This window comes from Callithrix jacchus, chromosome 8 (assembly GCF_049354715.1).
Source record: "Callithrix jacchus isolate 240 chromosome 8, calJac240_pri, whole genome shotgun sequence".
Taxonomy (NCBI): Eukaryota; Metazoa; Chordata; class Mammalia; order Primates; family Cebidae; genus Callithrix; species Callithrix jacchus.
The window spans coordinates 15,760,471-15,779,297 of NC_133509.1; the positions used below are offsets into that span (position 1 = coordinate 15,760,471).

The 18,827-nt window shown below is 47.7% G+C and overlaps 1 protein-coding gene across 26 annotated transcripts in view; it reads left to right on the forward strand.

Moving 5' to 3' along the window:
- Positions 1 to 18,827, forward strand: part of CORO2B (coronin 2B) — a 176,826-nt gene that overhangs the window by 47,954 nt on the left and 110,045 nt on the right. The window contains exon 1 of one of the 26 annotated variants that reach the window (XM_035259025.3): positions 126 to 223. The exons of the other annotated variants lie outside the window; for them this stretch is intronic. Within the exon in view, the coding sequence (XP_035114916.1) occupies positions 146 to 223 (78 nt within the window). The 5' untranslated portion in view covers positions 126 to 145. Of the gene's footprint in view, positions 1 to 125; positions 224 to 18,827 lie in introns of those variants that run through there. 26 annotated transcript variants of the gene reach the window in all.

The following is an 18,827-nucleotide window of genomic DNA, read 5'->3' on the forward strand; positions in this document are numbered from 1 at the left end:
AGAGATGGTAAATGTGAGGTGTGACTATGAGTTTCATAGTTCTCTAGTTCAGTGAAGGAAGTTCTGTGCAACGTGCAACACCCACCTTCTTCCGCTCTGAGAACACTAAGAAGCAGTTCCTTTCTGTTTTCTATAAGAATGTCTCATGGAAGCAAGCCGGTTTCCTGGGCAAAGAGGGACTGCCTATACGAATCTTGCAAGCACATGTGTTTCCCTTGTTGGGGTATGTATAATTCTCTTTTCTTGGGGCAGGGGGTGGACACACAGCTTTGCAATCTCTCGCTTAGAAACAGCTGCCACAGTGGCTTAACACCATCTGTTTCCCCTGAGCAGGAAGGTGTCAAAGAGCCTCCTGCCCAAGGAGGGGTCTGTCAAGGGTCTGTTAGGATAGGAGGTGAGAGACATTGGTTGCCTGGGGTGAGAGAGTAAGACAGACGGAGAAAGAAGTGAGTGGGTTAGCTGGAATTAGGATGCAGAATTGTCCGCTGTGTCTTGTGTACCATTGAAGTCCCAGGGCTAACACAATGCCTGGTGGCAGTAGGTGCTTACTAAACTAGTTGCTGGATGACCGTGTTGCCAAATAACTAGACGCATTGGATGAATGAATGAGTGGACGCATGGGAGGGTATGCACAGATGAGTGAAAGTGCGGCATGGGACAGAAGAGGCTTGGTGGAGGACAGACTGCAGCAACAGCGCAAGGTCATCAGCAGATGTCAAGGAGTCTGTGAGTTCAGGGTAGAGTTAGGGTGACATGGTGCTGTGGGCTGAATTGTATCCCCCTAATTCATATGTCGAAGCTCTAACCCCCTGTGTGTTTAGAGACAGGGCTGTCACTGAGGATAGCCCTAAGAATGCTTTACTAGTCCTAAGCAGAATTTCAAACCAGGAAATTAAAAAGTTGTGTATTTTTTTTTAAAGGTGATTTGATCTCAACAGCGTGGCTAGAATATGTGCATGTCCTCCCCAGAGGACCACCCTGGAAAGGCTGGAGTCCTCACTCCGTATCGGTTACGATTAAAGACAACAACCTCCCTTCTATGTAAATTCAGCCCCAGTTCCTCATCCCAGCATTCCAGCAATCAGAAATCACACCTGAGAACCTATGGAAAGGTGGGATTATGGGTGCTTTTGTTTACTTGGTTATACTTTTATGTTTGCCTTTCTAGATGGTGCATTTTTTACTTTAACAATCAGGAGAAAATTAAGCAATGTGTTAAGGAGTTTTGAAAAGAAAATCTCCAGTCTCCCAGCTGCCTGGCACTGTCCTGGGTCCTATGGCAGTGTCATCCAAAGTTGTATAAGCCATTATCATAGACACATAAAGTAAAGAAGTACTTTTGGAGAGCAGTTTGGCAGCAGGCATCGCAAGCCATAAAAATGTCCATATCCTGTGACCTAGTAATCCTGCTTCTGGGAACCTATCCAAAGGAAATAATCCAAAGGCAGGGAAAAACTCTATGCATCAAGATGCTCATCACGGCATTATTTATAACAACGAAACGTTAGGAGCAAAATAAAGGCCTAATGGTATGAGACTGACAGAGTAAATTAGGAAGCATTGACTCAATAGAATATTCTGCAACTGTTAAAAATTATAATATCGGGCCGGGCGCAGTGGTTTACGCCTGTAATCCCAGCTCTTTGGGAGGCTGAGGCTGGCGGATCACCTGAAGTCGAGAGTCCGAGACCAGCCTGACCAACGTGGAGGAACCACGTCTCTACTAAAAATACAAAATTAGCTGGGCATGGTGGTGCATGCCTGTGACCCCAGTTACTTGGGAGACTGAGGCAGGAGAATCTCTTGAACCTGGGAGGCGGAGGTTGTGGTAAGCTGAGATCATGCTATTGCACTCCAGCCTGGGCAATAAGAGTGAAACTCTGTCTCAAAAAAAAAAAAAAAAAAAAAAAAAAAAAAATATATATATATATATATATATATATATATAGTACTAAAATGATATGGCAGTGTGGGAAAACATTCGTGCTAAGTGAAAAAGGTGGGACATAACGTTTTATGCATATCATGATGTTCACTGTGTAAAAGTTATTTGGAAAGTACAGATGCTTCGAGATTGGAAAGTGAAGGGAGAATGGACGGGACCTAGCCATTCTAGGTGGGCTGGGAGGAGTCGAAGAGGGCTCTTGGGTCCTGAGGGTGAGCAGCTGGGTGGGTGAAGCCTCGTTTACTGAAAGTCACGGTGGTACAGAAGCATATTGGGGTGGGGAAAAGACCAGTAGTTTAGTTCCAGCGTGTTAGGTCAAAGGTGACTACAAGAATCCAAAAGGAGGGTCCGCAGATCAAAAAAGAGGCCTAGACCCGGGGAGTGGGAATTTTGGAGCCATCAGCTTGTAGATGGTGTTTAAAGCCCTGAGCATGGGCCGGGCGCGGTGGCTTAAGCCTGTAATCCCAGCACTTTGGGAGGCTGAGGCGGGTGGATCACGAGGTCAAGAGATCGAGACCATCCTGGTCAACATGGTGAAACCCCATCTCTACTAAAAATACAAAAAAATTAGCTGGGCATGGTGGCGCATGCCTGTAATCCCAGCTACTCAGGAGGCTGAGGCAGGAGAATTGCCTGAACCCAGGAGGCGGAGGTTGCGGTGAGCCGAGATTGCGCCATTGCACTCCAGCCTGGGTAACAAGAGCAAAACTCCGTCTCAAAAAAAAAAAAGCCCTGAGCAGCACGAATGACCTCAGGCAAAGACAGGGTGGTGGGCTCGGCCAAGCAACCATATCTGAGTCACCTGGATATCCCTCCAGGCCAGTGAATCATAGCCTCTGGGCTGTGGTTGGGCATCCGCATTTATTCCCAGGGCCCTGGATGAGTCCAGTGACTCTAGGACTGCACTGACGGCCCCCAGCATCAGGCCTTCCATGTGGGCAGCATGACTTACGGGACATGTTAGTACCTGTCCTGTTGCACTGAATGGTACAGTTGTTGGTCAGGCGCTTTCCTTAAACATTTTCCATACCCCAAATTTTGGAACATAAGCTGAGAGAATTTTTGAGCTGCTTCTGAGTGGAAAAGGCCATGTAGAAAATACAGTTGGGATACAGAAGCATTGAAAAGATGAGAATGTTTTGCTAGCTCATGGGTAGAGTGGGGCAGAATATTTGAAACTGGGACAGGCACAGAAAAATCCGGAGCATAACTGAACATGGAGTTATGTTTACTCAGGTATCTTCAGTCAGCCTCTGCTAGCCCCAGATAGAGGAGGGGTTTCTTGAGCACAGAGGGGTGGACATGGAAGACATTACAGGACCCCTGGAGCTGTTGGTACAGGGCAGGCACTTCCTAGGTGCTCAATATATCCTCCATTGACTGCATTGACTTGGAGCCAGGAAAGGGGCGAGCCAGCTGGTCAGAGCCTTCACACCCAAAGCCGGAGGGCACTACAAGAAGGAGTCTTCTCAAAACAGCTTGAGTCTTCCCCGGATTTCTCCCTGGCTCACCAGGCTTGAGATAAATATTGGGCTTTTGAAGTAGGTGGAGGGGTTAGCAAGGGGCCTCGTGGATTTGGTGGGTCAGGCATAGAGGGGATAGTTTGTCTTTGTTCCACAATGTCTAGGGTCTCTGCTAGGAAGACCTAAAAGACTAGGGGTGACTCAGACATCAGAAGGACTAGAATCATCTGGAAGTTTCTTCACACTCATGTTTGGTGCCTGGACTGGGATGACTCGAAGGCTGGACTGGGCTGAGACTGCTGACCGGAGCATCTACATATGGTGTCTCTGCATGGCTTGAGCTTCCTCATGGCATGGCAGCCTCAGAATAGTCAGATGTTCTACATGATGACGTGGGGCTCCAGGAGCAAGTGTTCCAGCAAATGAGGAAGTATGACCCCTTATGACCTAACCTCCACCATGAGCTTCCATGCCTGTGATCCCAACACTTTAGGAGACTGAGGTAGCAGGATCTCTTGAAGCCAGGAGTTTGAAACTATCCTGGGCCACATAGCGAGACCCCATCTCTACAAAAAATTTAAAAATCAGCCTGTTGTGGTGATGCTTGCTTGTGGTCCCAGCTACTTGGGAGGCCTAGGTGAGAGGATTGCTTGAGTCCAGAAATTTGAGGTTGCAGTGAGCTATGACTGTGTTACTGCATTCCAACCTGGGTGACAGAGTAAGATCCTATCTCAAAAAAAAAAAAAAAAAAAAAGGCCTCTTTAGCTCTCATTTTCACTCCTCTCTAAGAGAGGTCAGACCAGGACTCCAGGATCAGATGCCATGCAGCAAGACCCTCGGGCCTTTATTGTCTTCCAGTCAAAATCACATGCCCTTGCGCATTGCACCTCGTGAAACAGGGCCTCGGGAGTGAGTGGGAGAGAGGGGTCTGCATGGGCTTAGCTGCAGCTGCCAGACCATACAGCTTTGCAAAGGGTTATGTCCTTTCACACTGGTGAAATGCCACCAGTGTGAAAGGACATATCCCACCTTTCCTGCTACCTACTTCTGGGCCCAGGTTTCCTTCTCTTGCACTTAGGCAACCCAAACCAGAGCTGGGGGCCTGAGCACGGCCACTGCAGGCCCAGAGGCTTCCTTTCTGAAGAGCTAGGCAGGGGCCCAGGGTGAAGCACTCAGCGCTTGGCCTCCTGTGGCTGGCTGCGCATGGCCAGTCCAGACCTGAACACTGGTGGCTACAGTTTCCAGGCCTCCTGGGAGAACGGCCAGCAAGGCAGGTTCTCTCTCCCCCACACTCTGTCCCCCAGAGGACTTCGGCCTGAAGGACAACTCCCCTGGCCAGGCCAGGCAGCCCGAGCTGACCCACTGGCTGGCTGAGAGCCCAGCTGTCTCCCCCAGGAAGCCCCTAGCCACTTCCTGGTATTGCTCTGTGTGAGTGTGCACACGTGCGTGAGTGTGTGTTGGGGGACATTCTGTTTTTCAAGGACTTGGCTCTGTGCAGTGAAGGGATCTGTTGGAGAATGATGAGAGACCTAAGGGTCAGGGAATGTACTCCCCTCTTCTTCCCAGTTCCTCCTCTCCTGGGGAGGGAACTCCTCATGAACCAGAATTCCTGAGTCCTGAATGGTTGGAGCCTCATGGCTTTGTTCTTGGCTCCTCCCCTGACCAGACTCATGAATGCCCTTTCTCAGGCTTCCCACAGCTGGCTTTGAAGAGTTCTGGGGCTCCAGGAGGGGACTTGAAATTCCGCATCATCACTCCCTTCCACTGTGTTTGCTATTTCAGCCTCCATCCACCCATTCAACAAGTATTTATCAAAACTTCCACTGGGTACTAGGAACAGAGAGAGAACAAGATAATGAACACTCAAACTCGGACCCTATCCTCAAGGGGCAGCAGAGAGGAAATCAACTGACAATTAGAAGCCATGCGCATGGCAAAATGCTGAGGCCAGGCCCCTGGCTGCCTGCACAGTGCACTGGGTGCCAGGAAGGAGCAGCACTGGAACTGGGCCTCTGGGGATGGCTGGGATTTGGGTCAGGCAGATGGGCAGGGAGAGGGAGAAGGACTGCCGGTGACAAGCACAACATAAGCATAGGGTCTGCGGGGGGGGGGGGGGGGGGGAGGAGGATGGTCACCTGAAGGGGATGCATTTGCTGTCAAGAGAATTTGTCCTCCCCCACTGTTCCCTGTCTGAGCCTTATCTGGCAAAGGAAAAGAGGATTTGGTGAACTGAGTCACACCCGGCTGTTCGTGACCATCTTATTTCTCCCAGCAGGGCCTGTATTTAAGAAGAGGGCCATAGCTGTGCTGGCTTTGGGGCAGGGCATTAGTTTGTGGTCCACACCAAGCATCTAGGTGTGAGGAAATGAGTTTCTGACCCAGACCTGGGTGGAGAGGAAAAGGAAGGAAAATGTCTGAGCTCCAGGGCTGGGGCCTTCCATCCCAAATCCGCATCTTCCTTGCAGTTGGGGGAGTAAATGGGGTTTTCATCTCCTCTTTGCTGCTGGTCTCCCAGCTCCTTCTGCTGCCAGGCCTGAGCCTGCTGTCCCCTCCCCACTGCTCCTTCACTGCCATCCTTTTCCCAGGACATCCTGTGACTTAAGCAAAGGCATAAAAGCTGCTGATAGAAGGCAATTGCTCTGGCTGCCCAGGGTCAGCCCGTGCCCTGGGACTGGAGGGCTGCTTTCTACTGTACAGCAGCCTGTGGATGGCCTTTTGGGGCCACGTCACTGACTGTGATGGCAGGCAGGTGGGATGGAGTAGTGGTCCGGTTCAGTACACTAGCTTGACCTGGAATCCACAGGAATCATCCCCATTGGCCAACTAGCCCATCCCCAGGGGGCTTGTAATTGTGCAGCCAGCCTCTCCCCTCTACCCACCCGCCTTTTCTTGATAAAACGTGGCCAGAAGCTCAGGCTCAGAGAGAAAATGGATGCGGTGATGATTCTGTGTGTTATTCAGAACTAACTAGGTGAATATCACTGAGCTTATCTTAGATAGTAGCGTTGAACGACGCAGAAATCTCGGGGAAAGAGGCCTTATCCTCAGGGACCCTGCAGCCCCCTGGTCCCAGTGTCAGCAGCCCTCACTAAATGTCAACGGACGCAGCCCAGAAGAGGAGCTAAGGCTTCATAGGATGAGACAGCTTCTCCAGCGACTAGTTTACAAAGCAAATGGCTGAACCACTCCCTGCCCTGAACTTCTGCACTGTCCTCAAGACCCAGGGAAGGCTTGGGGCTGGCTTAGGCCTTGCATGCATCCTGTTACAATTTACCCCCCAATTTAACATCTAAGACCCCTTGCTGCCTGGCCCGAGGCTTGTCTTCCTCCCTGATCTCCAGACTCCCTTGTTCCAGGAACAGCAGACCCCTGGCTCTTCTGCTCACATCTCCTCCCTCATATGTCGTCTATCCCCTGCTGTTCGCCCATCCTTCCATCCCCAAGCCCCTCCTCCAGCATTCTGTGCATTTAAATGTGTAGAAATCTGGTCTCAGACTAGATCCTACGTCTACATTCTATACCTGAGTATATGTTCCTCCCAAGGCACTGATGTGTTGATTTCACTTATTAAAATGACTTATCACCTTGCAGAGTAGGGTACTCTGAGGCCCAGTCAAAGATTTCCATTTATGTGAGGCAGGTTTGGGAGGCCAACAGGGCATCAGGCCAGTTCAGAATATTCACAGAGAGAAACAGAGCATCAGCATGGAAATGAACCTTAGACACCACACTGTCCCTTGACTCCCACTCACAGAGATGTGAACTAACACCCAGAGTTGATGGCACCTTCCATTCCACACCCCGGAAGCAGCCAAGGAAAGAATCCCAGGGGGAAAATAAAAAGAAGTACTCTGTACAAAGCTTTGTTTGTGTTAGCAAAACAATTGGGAATCATTTCACGTACTGAACAACTAAGCTAATCCAACTTCGATTCATCAGCATGAGAGAATGCGTCCCACCAGTGAGCCACTGAGCATGACTCATGGGAACCAGCTCTGTGTACGTACACGAATGTTGGAGATGGTGGAAGAGAAGAATGCGGAGTCTGGAATAACATGCTCCGTGATTCTCTTGTTCCACCGTATCCGTTTATATACATAGATTTTAAAAAACTAACAATGTCTATTTCAGGTTATAAAAATGATGCATGTTCATTCTAGAAAATTTGAAAAATCAGAAAAGTGTAAAGATGAAATTTTGAAATCATACTTGATCGTACCCTCACAAGATACCACCCTTTGCATTTTGGCGTTTTCCTTTCACTTGTTTGTTTTTCCCTCCGAGTGTATATAACAATTTCCTACCTTTTGCCTTTGACATTACAACATTGTGTCAGGAGCATTTCCCTATTGTGTTATCTATACCATATTTTACTGATTATAATATTCAAATTTTTTCATCTCTGATTGGATATATCTTCAATTGAAAACATGTCATAGTTAATTACTACATTTTTTTCCCTAGAGGAATGTAAAATAATGGTCCGTTTTATAATCGATTGAATTAGATTTAATAAGACATGGAATATGTTTCAAAAGCATGATTTTTATGCCTGTATAATAGTTTATCATATGAACATAAACATATTTTATTATCCTCTTATATTGGACATGTAGGTGGTTCCAACTTTCTACTTTTTTTTTTTTTTGAAACAAGATCTTACTCTGTCACCCAGGCTAGTGTGCTGTGGCATGATCTTGGTTCACTGCAGCCTCAGCCTCCCAGGCTCAAGTGATCCTCCCACCTCAGCATCCCAAGTAGTTGGGACTACAGGTATGCACTGCCATGCTGGCTAATTTTTGTATTTTTCCTAGAGACTGGGTCTTGCTATGTTGCCCAGGCTGGTCTCAAACTCCTGGGCTCAAGCGATCCACCCACCTCCTCCTCTCAAAGTGCTGAGACTATAGGCATGAGCCACTGCACCTGGCCTCAACGTTCTACTTTTAAGAAGCATCCCTGTACATGAAATGTGTCCACACTGCTCGCTGTTTATTGGGGTAGATTCCCAGGAATAGATAGAATGAGACAAAACAAATGAGGATCTTAGAGGCTCTGGATGCAGATCCATGTACACATTGAAGAGTCCAACAGTAAATATGGAGGGATAAAAATGGGCACTATACTTATTAAGCTCTTATTTCCTGTGATATTCTTTTTTTGTTTTTAAAATCTTTTTCTGTTAAGACGGAGTCTTGCTCTGTCATCCAGGCTGGAGTGCAATGGACATTTAGGTCTGGATGTAAGTGTCTGGGCTGTGAAGGTGGCTCAGCTTTTTCAAGTTGTTAGGGTCCCAGGTTCCTTGTCATGTTGCTCTGTTGTCTTAGATGGCTCCGCACCATGTCCATGTTTCTACCTGTGGAAAGGGTCTTTCCTTCATAGATGACTGGGAAGTGCCACACTGTACTACAGCTTATGTCCCATTGGCCAGCACTTTATCACATGACCACATACTAGGTTGCAAAGGCACCTGGGAAATGTAGTCTTTTTCCCTGATAAAAACTAAGACTGTATTACTATGAGAGAAAATAGAAGAACAGAATCCAGAATAGAAGAACAGGAAATGAGCGATTTCTGCAAAAAACAAATCTTCAAACCCAGAGCTTCAGGGCTTCAAAAAACCGTGTGATGGTAGTAGTGGCATATTAAAATGGCTTCTCAAATTGAGGCTTATCAAAATAGATTGAACCTGACTTCTTCCCCATCTCAACCCTCTCAGGGCTTCCCTTCTTTCTCTCTATGCGGCAAATCTTGAAGGACCAGTCTTCAGTACCCTGGTGGCTGCCAAGGCTCTCCCTGAAGGATTGAGAACAGGTTTGAAATTGCAAGCACTTCCTTGGCTTGTTAAGAACCAATGACACACAATTCTATAGACTTATATTTTCATACACAACCAAAAGCTGCTTACAGATATCCTCCTGAATTCAACAGGTCCTATCAAACCATGGCATTTCAAAACCTAAATTAGCACATGGCTAGAGTTTTTAAGGGTCTTGAAATTAGTATTCTACTAAGATGGCTGGCATCTTTGCAGCCCTTGGCGAAGCTCCTACTGTGTGTACCTGTATAGATGACTGAAGCTCCTGAGAGTCTCAGTAAAAACACTTCGTCCTCATTGTCATCTTGAATTGGCTCCAGTGTCCAATTGCTGCTGTTCCCGCTTTTCAATTATAAACTGCTGTGACTTTAGCATCCTTATTACAGATTTAGTTTGCTGTGAGTTCAGTTAACTGCCAGTGTGTGGTACCTACTTGTATATTTGAAGCCTATAATTTTTCATTAACCACCGTGCCTTAAAGGTGGTGTCATCAGTGGACCACCTCCATTGGAATCTCTCGGGTGCTTGTTAAAATGCAGATTCTTGGGTTCTCCCACAAACCTCCTGAATCAGAATTGCTCGGAGTGGTCCCTAGAATATATGTCTCTGTGCCAGTGAGAACCTATGAACATATCTTTAATGTGTTATCAGGGTGGTTCAGAAATCAGTCTCCCAGTTCTTTATTGTTAAATTAGTTATTCACGTAAGTCCCCAATTTGCTTTTATATAGTTGAATCTGGATTTGTTCTATTTAAATGTCTTTCAAAAGGAGGGTGCTGTATTATCACATAAAATTGTGGCTGGGCGCAGTGGCTCACACCTGTAATCCTGGCACTTTGGGAGGCTGAGGTGGGCGAATAACAAGGTCGGGAGTTCAAGACCAGCCTGACCAACATGGTAAAACCCCATCTCTACTAAAAATGCAAAAATTAGCTGGGCGTGGTGGTGCACGCCTATAATCCCAGCTACTTGGGAGGCTAAAGCAGGAGAATCGCTTGATCCCAGGAGGCAGAGATTGCAGTGAGCAGAGATCGCACCACTGCACTCCAGCCTGGGCGACAGAGCAAGACTCCAACTGAAAAAAACAAAAGCAAATCACATAAAATTGTGCATAGCTTCTTTTAGGAAGTACCTGAGAGGTGAGTCATAATGTCCCTCTCTTGTCTTTCTTGATTGTTTTCCCACTGATGCGTGGGTTTGGGTAGATGAGGAGCTCTGGGCCAGCCAAGATTAAAAACTACTGCTAAGACATGGAGGAGCTTACCAGACCCCGCCAAGTCAGCAACTTGCTGAAGAAACTCTTTTAAAGAAGAGATATGGGGACTAAGACAAGGAGAGATCCTGAATGACTTTAGAGGGTCATGCGGGGAAAGCCCCTGAACCCTCAAGGTCAAGGATGTGCCTGGAGGCTGCACTGGAAAGTAATGGGAGGATTTCAGGACTCCCGGGAGCCCTCTGGGGAACCAGCTTCCTTTCTGTTCCTGTGGTGTGTGCTGGGGGAGGGGTTGGTTCCAGGGCTGCAGCAGGCCCTTTATCTGCTCCTCTCAATTCTGACTGGAGGGCTTTGTGTCCTGGCTGTGCCCCTCACAGCCGCTTAGTGACGGGCCTGTTGTCCAAGATGGTCCCGAGGCTGGTCCGGGCCTGTGCCCATGTATTATGCAGCAGCAGCCCGGACAAAGCTCCTGTGTGTGGAAGTCAGTGGGGTGGGGGCTTGCTCCCCACAGAGTCCTGTTTACCAGGCACTGGGATGCAAGAGGGTGGGATGGTGGGGATGCTGTGTACAGGAGCTGGACTTCTCAATGCAACCTCTGAGAGGAGAGAGGTGACGGCATTGTGAGTGCCACAGCAGGCTTTCCTGGCTGAAGCAGGAGTGATGGTTTAGTTCAGGTTCAGGGCAGCCAGAAAAATGGTCCTTCACCTCTCAGGGCTCCTCGGTCTGCTCAGGATGCACTGTTGGATCATTAACTGGGGCTCTCTGAGTAACTGTGACCCCAATTAGTTAGTAATTCCCTAGGGCACCCATGAGACAGGACTGATGTCATCCTTTCTAATCAAAGCAGACAGAGAATCAGTCATTTCCGCTGGACCAGGACTCTTCAGAGGTGCAGCCAGGTCTTGCTCCTCTCTGTGTCCGCCTAACCTGGGAGGCTGGTGCAGGGGCAACCACACAGCAGATGTCTGTGAGATGCAAAAGGGTTTGCAAATATTTGCATTGTGCCCATTCCTGAGCCTTAGGTTTAGATGAGAAGCAGAAGTGCCACAGTTGAGTGTTTGTGTTCTTCCAAAATCCCTGTTGAAATCTTAATCCCCAAAGTTATTAAGAGGTGGGGCCCCTGGGGTGATTGGTCATTAACCAGTCACCTTTATGATAAATCATGAAGGTTGAGGCCTCATGAACGGGATTAGTTCAATTATAAAAGGGACCCCTGAGAGGCCCTTCCTTCTTCCACCTTGTGAGGAAGCAGCTAGAAGGCCCAGCAGCGAATCAGAAAGTGGGTCATCAGCAGACGCCAAATCCGCCAGTGCCTTGATCTTGGACTTCCCAGTCCCCAGAACCATTAGAAATAAATTTCTGTTACTCATCAGCTACCCAGTTTATGGTATTTTGCTACAGAAGCCTGAAAGGACTGAGACAAGAAAGAAAGCCTTCCTTCCTATATGCTTGTGGCTTGATCGAGACACAAACTTCGCCCAGATGAGCAGGGTGGAGGAGGCTGCCATTTATAGAACACCTACTGTGGGCCAGACCTGCTGGGCGGTTTACATGCAGCAGCTCGCTCCCTCCTCCCAGCAGCCCTGTCCAGCACGAAGCCTTTTCTCCATTCTGTGATTGAAGAACCCAGCTCAGACTGATTAAGTAATTGTCCAGGGACTGACTCTGGGGCCTGTGTTGTCGTAGTAAACAGAATAATGGGCATCATTGGGTTGCTGTTGGGGACACGGCTAATCAGAAAGATCATAGGAGCTTTTTCAAAATAATACCCCAGCCTCTTCCCCATCACCCTAGATGTACTGGTTGGGGGAAGAAGGGTTAAGAATCTTGGGCAGGATATGTACAGCTTTAAAAAGCTCTCTGGTCATCCTAGTTTCATCTCAGGAAAGTACTTAGTGTTATTTTTAGTCTTATTTATAGATTTTAAAACTTTACGATGACTCCAACAGAAGGGGAAGGTCTTGCTCAAGGTCACTGAGCCCTCACCAAGGTCTCTTGCTGCCCAGCCATGCCTCACTCCCTTAAAAGCAGGCAACTGCCCTGGATCCAGAATCAAACCGCCTGCTGCGTGCCGTGGGCAATTGTGCAAGTCTTCCAGGCCGCAGTCAAATGATTCTGACAGGCGGTGAGTACGGCTGTGTCAGCACGTGGGCCCCAGCGCAGGCAGGCAATCCCATGTCATCTGCGAGATCTCCCATGGCTGAGGGCCTAGCGTTACCAAGGGCCCCGAGACCTGGGTCTTGCCTCTTGAATGCACACGGTCTCCTGGGGAAGACAGACGGGCATGCGAGGGGGGGTGGCACAGTGTGCCGGACTGCATTTGGTGCTGGAACCAGACACATACAGCCAGACTAATTCCAACTGCATGGATCCGAGAAGCCTTGCAGAATTGGGGTTTGTTTTATTTGGAAGACATGTCTGAGGATGAAATAAAGGGTTTCGAAGGAGGAAGGGAAAGGGAGGAACTAAAGTTTATAAACACTAGATATTTATCTTGCCATGTCTCATTTAATCTTCCCAAGAACGGTGTATGTGGAGGTTACATACACAGATGATTACCAGATGAGGAAGTAGGGCTCTGAGGGGTTAAAAAAATGGCCCAAGAGTTGTTGGGACCAAGACAAAGCCAGGTCTGTCAGCCTCCAAGCCCCTGCTTTCCAACAACATTGGCTTTATTGGGCTCCACGGAGCTGGACGAGTGCTGTCCTGGCACTGGTGGCAGTGGGGAGTAGGGGTTGGGGATGGGTGGGAACCCAGAGGCAATGAGGAAGGATCAGGTGCATCAGCCACTGTGGGCCGTGGCTTCTTGTTTCTGTAGATGTTGGAGCTGGGCTGACACCACTTTTCACTCGTCTGTGTTTTTCAAGCACTTTTCTGTTTAAAGTATCCTTTGTCCTCCCTTCACTGGTGGACTGGGAACCAAAGGACTTGGTTCTAGTCCCAGCTCTGCTACTCACCAGCTGTGTGACCTTGAGCAGGTCACTTGCCCATACTGGACCTCCACATTTCCACCTATGAAATGAGGGGTAGGCCGGGTGTGGTGGCTCATGCCTGTAATCCCAGTACTTTTTGGGAGGCCGAGGCAGGCGGATCACGAGGTCGAGAGATCGAGACCATCCTGGCCAACATGGTGAAACCCCGTCTCTACTAAAAATACAAAAATTAGCTGCGCATGGTGGTGTGCGCCTGTAGTCCCAGCTACTCTGGAGGCTGAGGTAGGAGAATGGCTTGAACCTGGGAGGTGGAGGTTGCAGTGAACCGAGATCGTGCCATTGCACTCCAGCCTGGTGCCTGGCGACAGAGTGAGACGCTGTTTCAAAAAAAAAAAAAAAAAATGAAGGGTAGTGTGTGTGTGTGTCTGTGAATATATATGTGTGGTTGAGTGTGTACATGTGTGTGTGTATGTGTGTGCGTGTGTCTGTGAATATATGTGTGGTTGAGTGTGTGTATGTGCGCATGTGTGTCTGAATATATGTGTGGTTGAGTGTGCGTGTGTGTATGTGCGCACGTGTGTCTGAATATATGTGTGGTTGAGTGTGTGCGTGTGTGTGTGCGTGTGTATGTGCGCACATGTGTGTCTGAATATATGTGTGGTTGAGTGCGTATGTGCGTGTGTATATGCGCACGTGTGTGTGAATATGTGTGGTTGTGTGCGTGTGTGTATGTGCGCACGTGTGTCTGAATATATGTGTGGTTGAGTGTGTGCGTGTGTGTGTGCGTGTGTATGTGCGCACATGTGTGTCTGAATATATGTGTGGTTGAGTGCGTGTGTGCGTATGTGCGCACGTGTGTGTGAATATGTGTGGTTGTGTGCGTGTGTGTATGTGCGCACATGTGTGAATATATGTGGTTGAGCGTGTGCGTGTGTGTGCGTGTGTGTATGTGCGCACGTGTGTGTGAATATATGTGTTGTTGAGTGTGCGTGTGTGTATGTGCGCATGTGTGTGTGAATGTGTGGTTGAGTGTATGTGCTCACGTGTGTGTCTGTGAATATATGTGTGGTTGTGTGTGCGTGTATGCATGTGCACACATGTCTGTGAATATGTGGTTGAGTGTGTGAGTGTGCGTGTATGTGCGTACGTGTGTGTCTGAATATATGTGGTTGAGTGTATGCGTGTGTGTATGTGCACACGTGCACATATTCATTCTCACCAAACTCAGTGTGAATAGTAGGACCAGATAAACTCTAGGTCTTTCCTTGCTGTGTTCTCTCCCTGTTGGGTGGACAGTGCTGGCGTCATCACTCTCATTTCACAGAAGATGAAAGTGTAGTCTTAAGAGGGCATCCTGGATGAGAGGGACTAAGCCATACTGTGCTCTTCCACTCACTCCTAACAATCTCACCTTGAAATACCCAGTGGGTGGTTGTTATCCCAGTGGGTGAGTCCTGTGCCTGGATGGAGCCCTTGGAAATTATGGCTGAATGTGGGGGTTTGCATTTGAATCTTAGGCAACTGGAATGCCCTAGTAACATGCTATTCTGGATTATTCAGTTCACTTCAATAAATATTTATTGAGCATCTACTGTGTCCCAAACTTCCTACTAAGTGCTGGGGTCAGAGTTGAACCAGAGTCAGTCCCCGCCCTCCAGGGACCCAGTTAGCGCTGTGGCTTTCAGAGTTTTTTGCTACAGTTGCTAGTGAGAAAAATCATTTTGTTGTGACCCAGTACACACACACACACACACACGCACACACACGCACACACACATGTTGTATATACAAAACAAAACCAAAAATTATGATATGCGCTCTATTTTCTAGTCTTTTCTACTCTGCTTCATTTTTTAAAAATGCTGGTAGCAGCCTACTACTTTGATTTCATAACCTACTAGTAGGTGGTAACCCTCCAGTGTGAGAAACACGGGTTGAGCATTGTATATATTACACATGTTGTATTGCATATAAATTATGTGCCATGGAAAAACAGCAAAAAATGAATTAATTTGGGAAAATCAGGGAAGGCTTCCAGTTCAAGTGGCACTTGAGCTGAGTCCAGATGTGTGTAGGATTTGAGTAAACAGGAAAAGGGAAAAGGCAGCCAGATGGAAGCAACAGTGCGATCGAAGGCTGGGAGGTGTGAGTGCGCAGCTGAGGAGATGGCGCGGATGGTGCCTGGCGCATGAGCAGCGCTCTTCCCGGTTTATCACAGTTGGTTCTCAATAACCCTCTAAGAAAGGGACTTTTTAGTGTATGTGCTGCCGAAGCGAGCACAAGACAGGGGCTTTTTGTCTCTTCATGTTGCAAAAGAGGAAATTGGGACTCAGAGAAGTTATATAACTTGCCCAAGGTCACGTGGCTACTAAGTGGTGGAGCCAGGATTTGAACTCAGGCAGTTACATTGTGATCTAAATACGAGGTTCCTAGCGATGTGGCCCTAAAAATACTTTGAGCTGGTTCAAGGGGATGTTTGAATGCAAGCCTGAAAATATTAAATTTCATTCTGTAGGGAAGGGGAAAACATTTTGCGATTTTGAGAAAGGGAAGTGACATGATCCAAAATTTATTTGGGGGAGGATCACAGTGGCATCAGCATAGGAGATGGGCTCAAGAAGAGGCAGGGATACTTGTCAGAAGATGGTAACAGCATCTCCCTAGTCAGGCCAGCAGCCCCAAATACCATGACGTCATATTTATCTTGGAGATGCAGTTGAGGATGTTGCTCATATATCACATACTGATAAGAATGAAAGGAGAGCAAATCTTGTTTCCCTTTTTACTTTGACTGCTAGGAAGCTCAGGGCCCCAGTCTGTGGTACTCTTCCAGGAAGCATTCAAGAGCTGTTAGTTAGCCTTTTATATACTCATTTTGCCTTGCTTTATTTCTCCTATCCTTACTTTCCTTTAGTCTGAATTTTATCACTAAGATTTTAATCCTGCTATAATGTACACTTTTTAGTATGATGCCTTAGAGCAGGATTTAAATAAAATACAAATAAAACACACTGAAGCGACTGGAGAGCATTTTGTGTATGTGCAAGATTGAAAGGTCTTAGAGGGCTGGGCTGCCTTTCCATCTGCTGGGGCTTCTGTCCTGGCACTGGGGCCAGATGAGCACATCACATAGATGTAAACCTTGGACTGTTGGAGCTGGAAATGTTCCAGAGGGTCCTCTCTCCCTCTGCTGCTCACAAATGGACATAGACCACCAGGGGTTCACAAGATAGTCTCAGGGAGGCCTGAGTGAACATGGTTGGGTATAATTGTCATATACATATGAGCACATGCATGTGTGTACACACATGTTCATTTTCAGCAAACTCAGTGTAAAATAGTAGGTCTGGATAAACTCTAGGTCTTGCTATATTATTTCCTTTTAGGGTGGACAATGCTGGCATCATCATTCTCATTTTATAGAAGATGAAAGTGGAGTCATATATATTTTGATACAGGGTCTCACTCTGTCACCCAGGCCGGAGTACAGTGGTGCAGTCTTGACTCACTGCAGCCTTTGCCTCCCGGGTTCAAGCAACTCCCCTTCCTCAGCCTCCCGAGTGGCTGGGATTACAGGTGTGTACCACAATGCCTGGCTAAATTTTAGTAGAGATAGGTTTTCACCATGTTGGCCAGGCTGGTCTCGAACTCTTGACCTCAGCTGATATGCCTGCCTCCGCCTCCCAAAATGCTGGGATTCCAGGTGTGAGCCACTGTGCCTGGCCTAATTATCATATATTTATTTAATGTGTTTTAGAAACACTGGTAGCCAGCACATCAGAGTAGTGGTGTCATGGCTAAAATGGCTTAGAATGATGTTTGTACAGATACTTAAATTTTAGAAAAAACCAATTTAAAGAAAATTTCAAAATGAATATGGCTCGGGTGATTCGTAGAAGCAGCAAGAACACGTTGGCAGCGGTACACGAATTAGGAAGTCTGGAAAACACTGATTCCATTCAATCTCTTGTTTGACAAATGACTAAACTGGGGCCTAGGAAGGACGGAACCCTTGTCCATGAGTCTGGTAAGTCACTCTAAGCCACAGCGGTAAAGAGGATCTTCCCCTTCCAACCTCATTCAAAAGTCTGAGTTCAGGGATTGCCTGGTCCCACATCTTGCTTTTAAATCAGTTTTATATTTCCAAAATGCCTTCTCTGTTTTATTCTCTCATTCCTTTTTTTTTTTAAATCTGAGTCTTATCAACTAGGTATAGTAGGGTAATTATTTCTTTGTTGTGCAGATAAACAACCTGGGGTCCAGAGAGGGAGTGTGCCTGCCATCACTCAGCCAGCCGGCAGGACGGGGCTAGAAGGTTTCCAGGCCTTCCCACTGTGCATGTCAGGCAGAATTGGGCGGGGAGCCAGTTTCTGTGATGAAATCCCCCAACAAAGGGTAGAAAGTCTGCTGGGGTAAATTCAAGGCAGTCTGCTGGCCCAGCTCCACTTGGGAGCGCAGAGAACGGTATGCGGCCTATTACACGCTGCTCCACTTCCAGGAAGCTATTACTTTCTGAAGGAGCCACAGATGTTCTCCTCGCCTGCTGCTTACCGGGCTGTGTTACTCTGTGTTACTCAGCTTGGAGCGGATGGATGAGATCAGCAGTAAATATTCTCAGCTATGTGATCACCGTAAACCCTGCCAGTGCAGGTGTAGGGACCCTCCAGGCCATAAGCAATTTAGCCACAGTGTTTAATGAGCGGTTGAGCATCTTGGAGGTGCCAGGCCCTGTGTTCATGGCTGGAATGGAGGCACAGATGAATCAGACACTTCCCCCAGCCCCACGGGACTCTGTCTGCTAGGGGAAGCAGATGCATAAACGCCTAGCCAGAGAACAATGCAGCATGGAGGCCTGGAGCAAGCATGATGCAGGGAGTGCTGAGTTCTCTCTTAGAGACCAGAGAGGCTTCGCAGCACAGGAGACATTTGAACTGTACTCGTGCTATTGAATAGGATTTGGCAGGAGGAGATGAGGAGGAGGCATTCCTGAAAGGGGACCTGCCCAAGGTTCCGCACTGGCCGAAACTGGAGACCAGCACATGTACATCTGGGATGGGAATGAACTGTGCCTCTGGCTTCATAACTCCGCCTTTCCAGATGGGTGGGTTACCAGAGCCTTGTGATGGTGGATTGGCCTTGCTTTGTTTGGATGTTTGTTTGTGTCAGGGAGGCAATGTGACTCAAGGGGGCAAGCTTTGAAATATACAGACCTGGGTTCTAAGCCCAGTTTGCTTCGCTGTTTTTTTTTTTTTTTTTAGACAGGGCCACATTCTGTCACCTAGGCTGGAGGGCAGTGATGCAATCATGGGTCACTGCAGCCTTGACCTTCCAGGTTCAAGTGATCCTCCCACCTCAACCTCCCAAGGAGCTGGGACTACAGGCACATGCCACCATGACTGGCTAATTTTTCTGATTTTCTTATTATGTGTCGAGATAGATTCTCACCATGTTGCCCAGG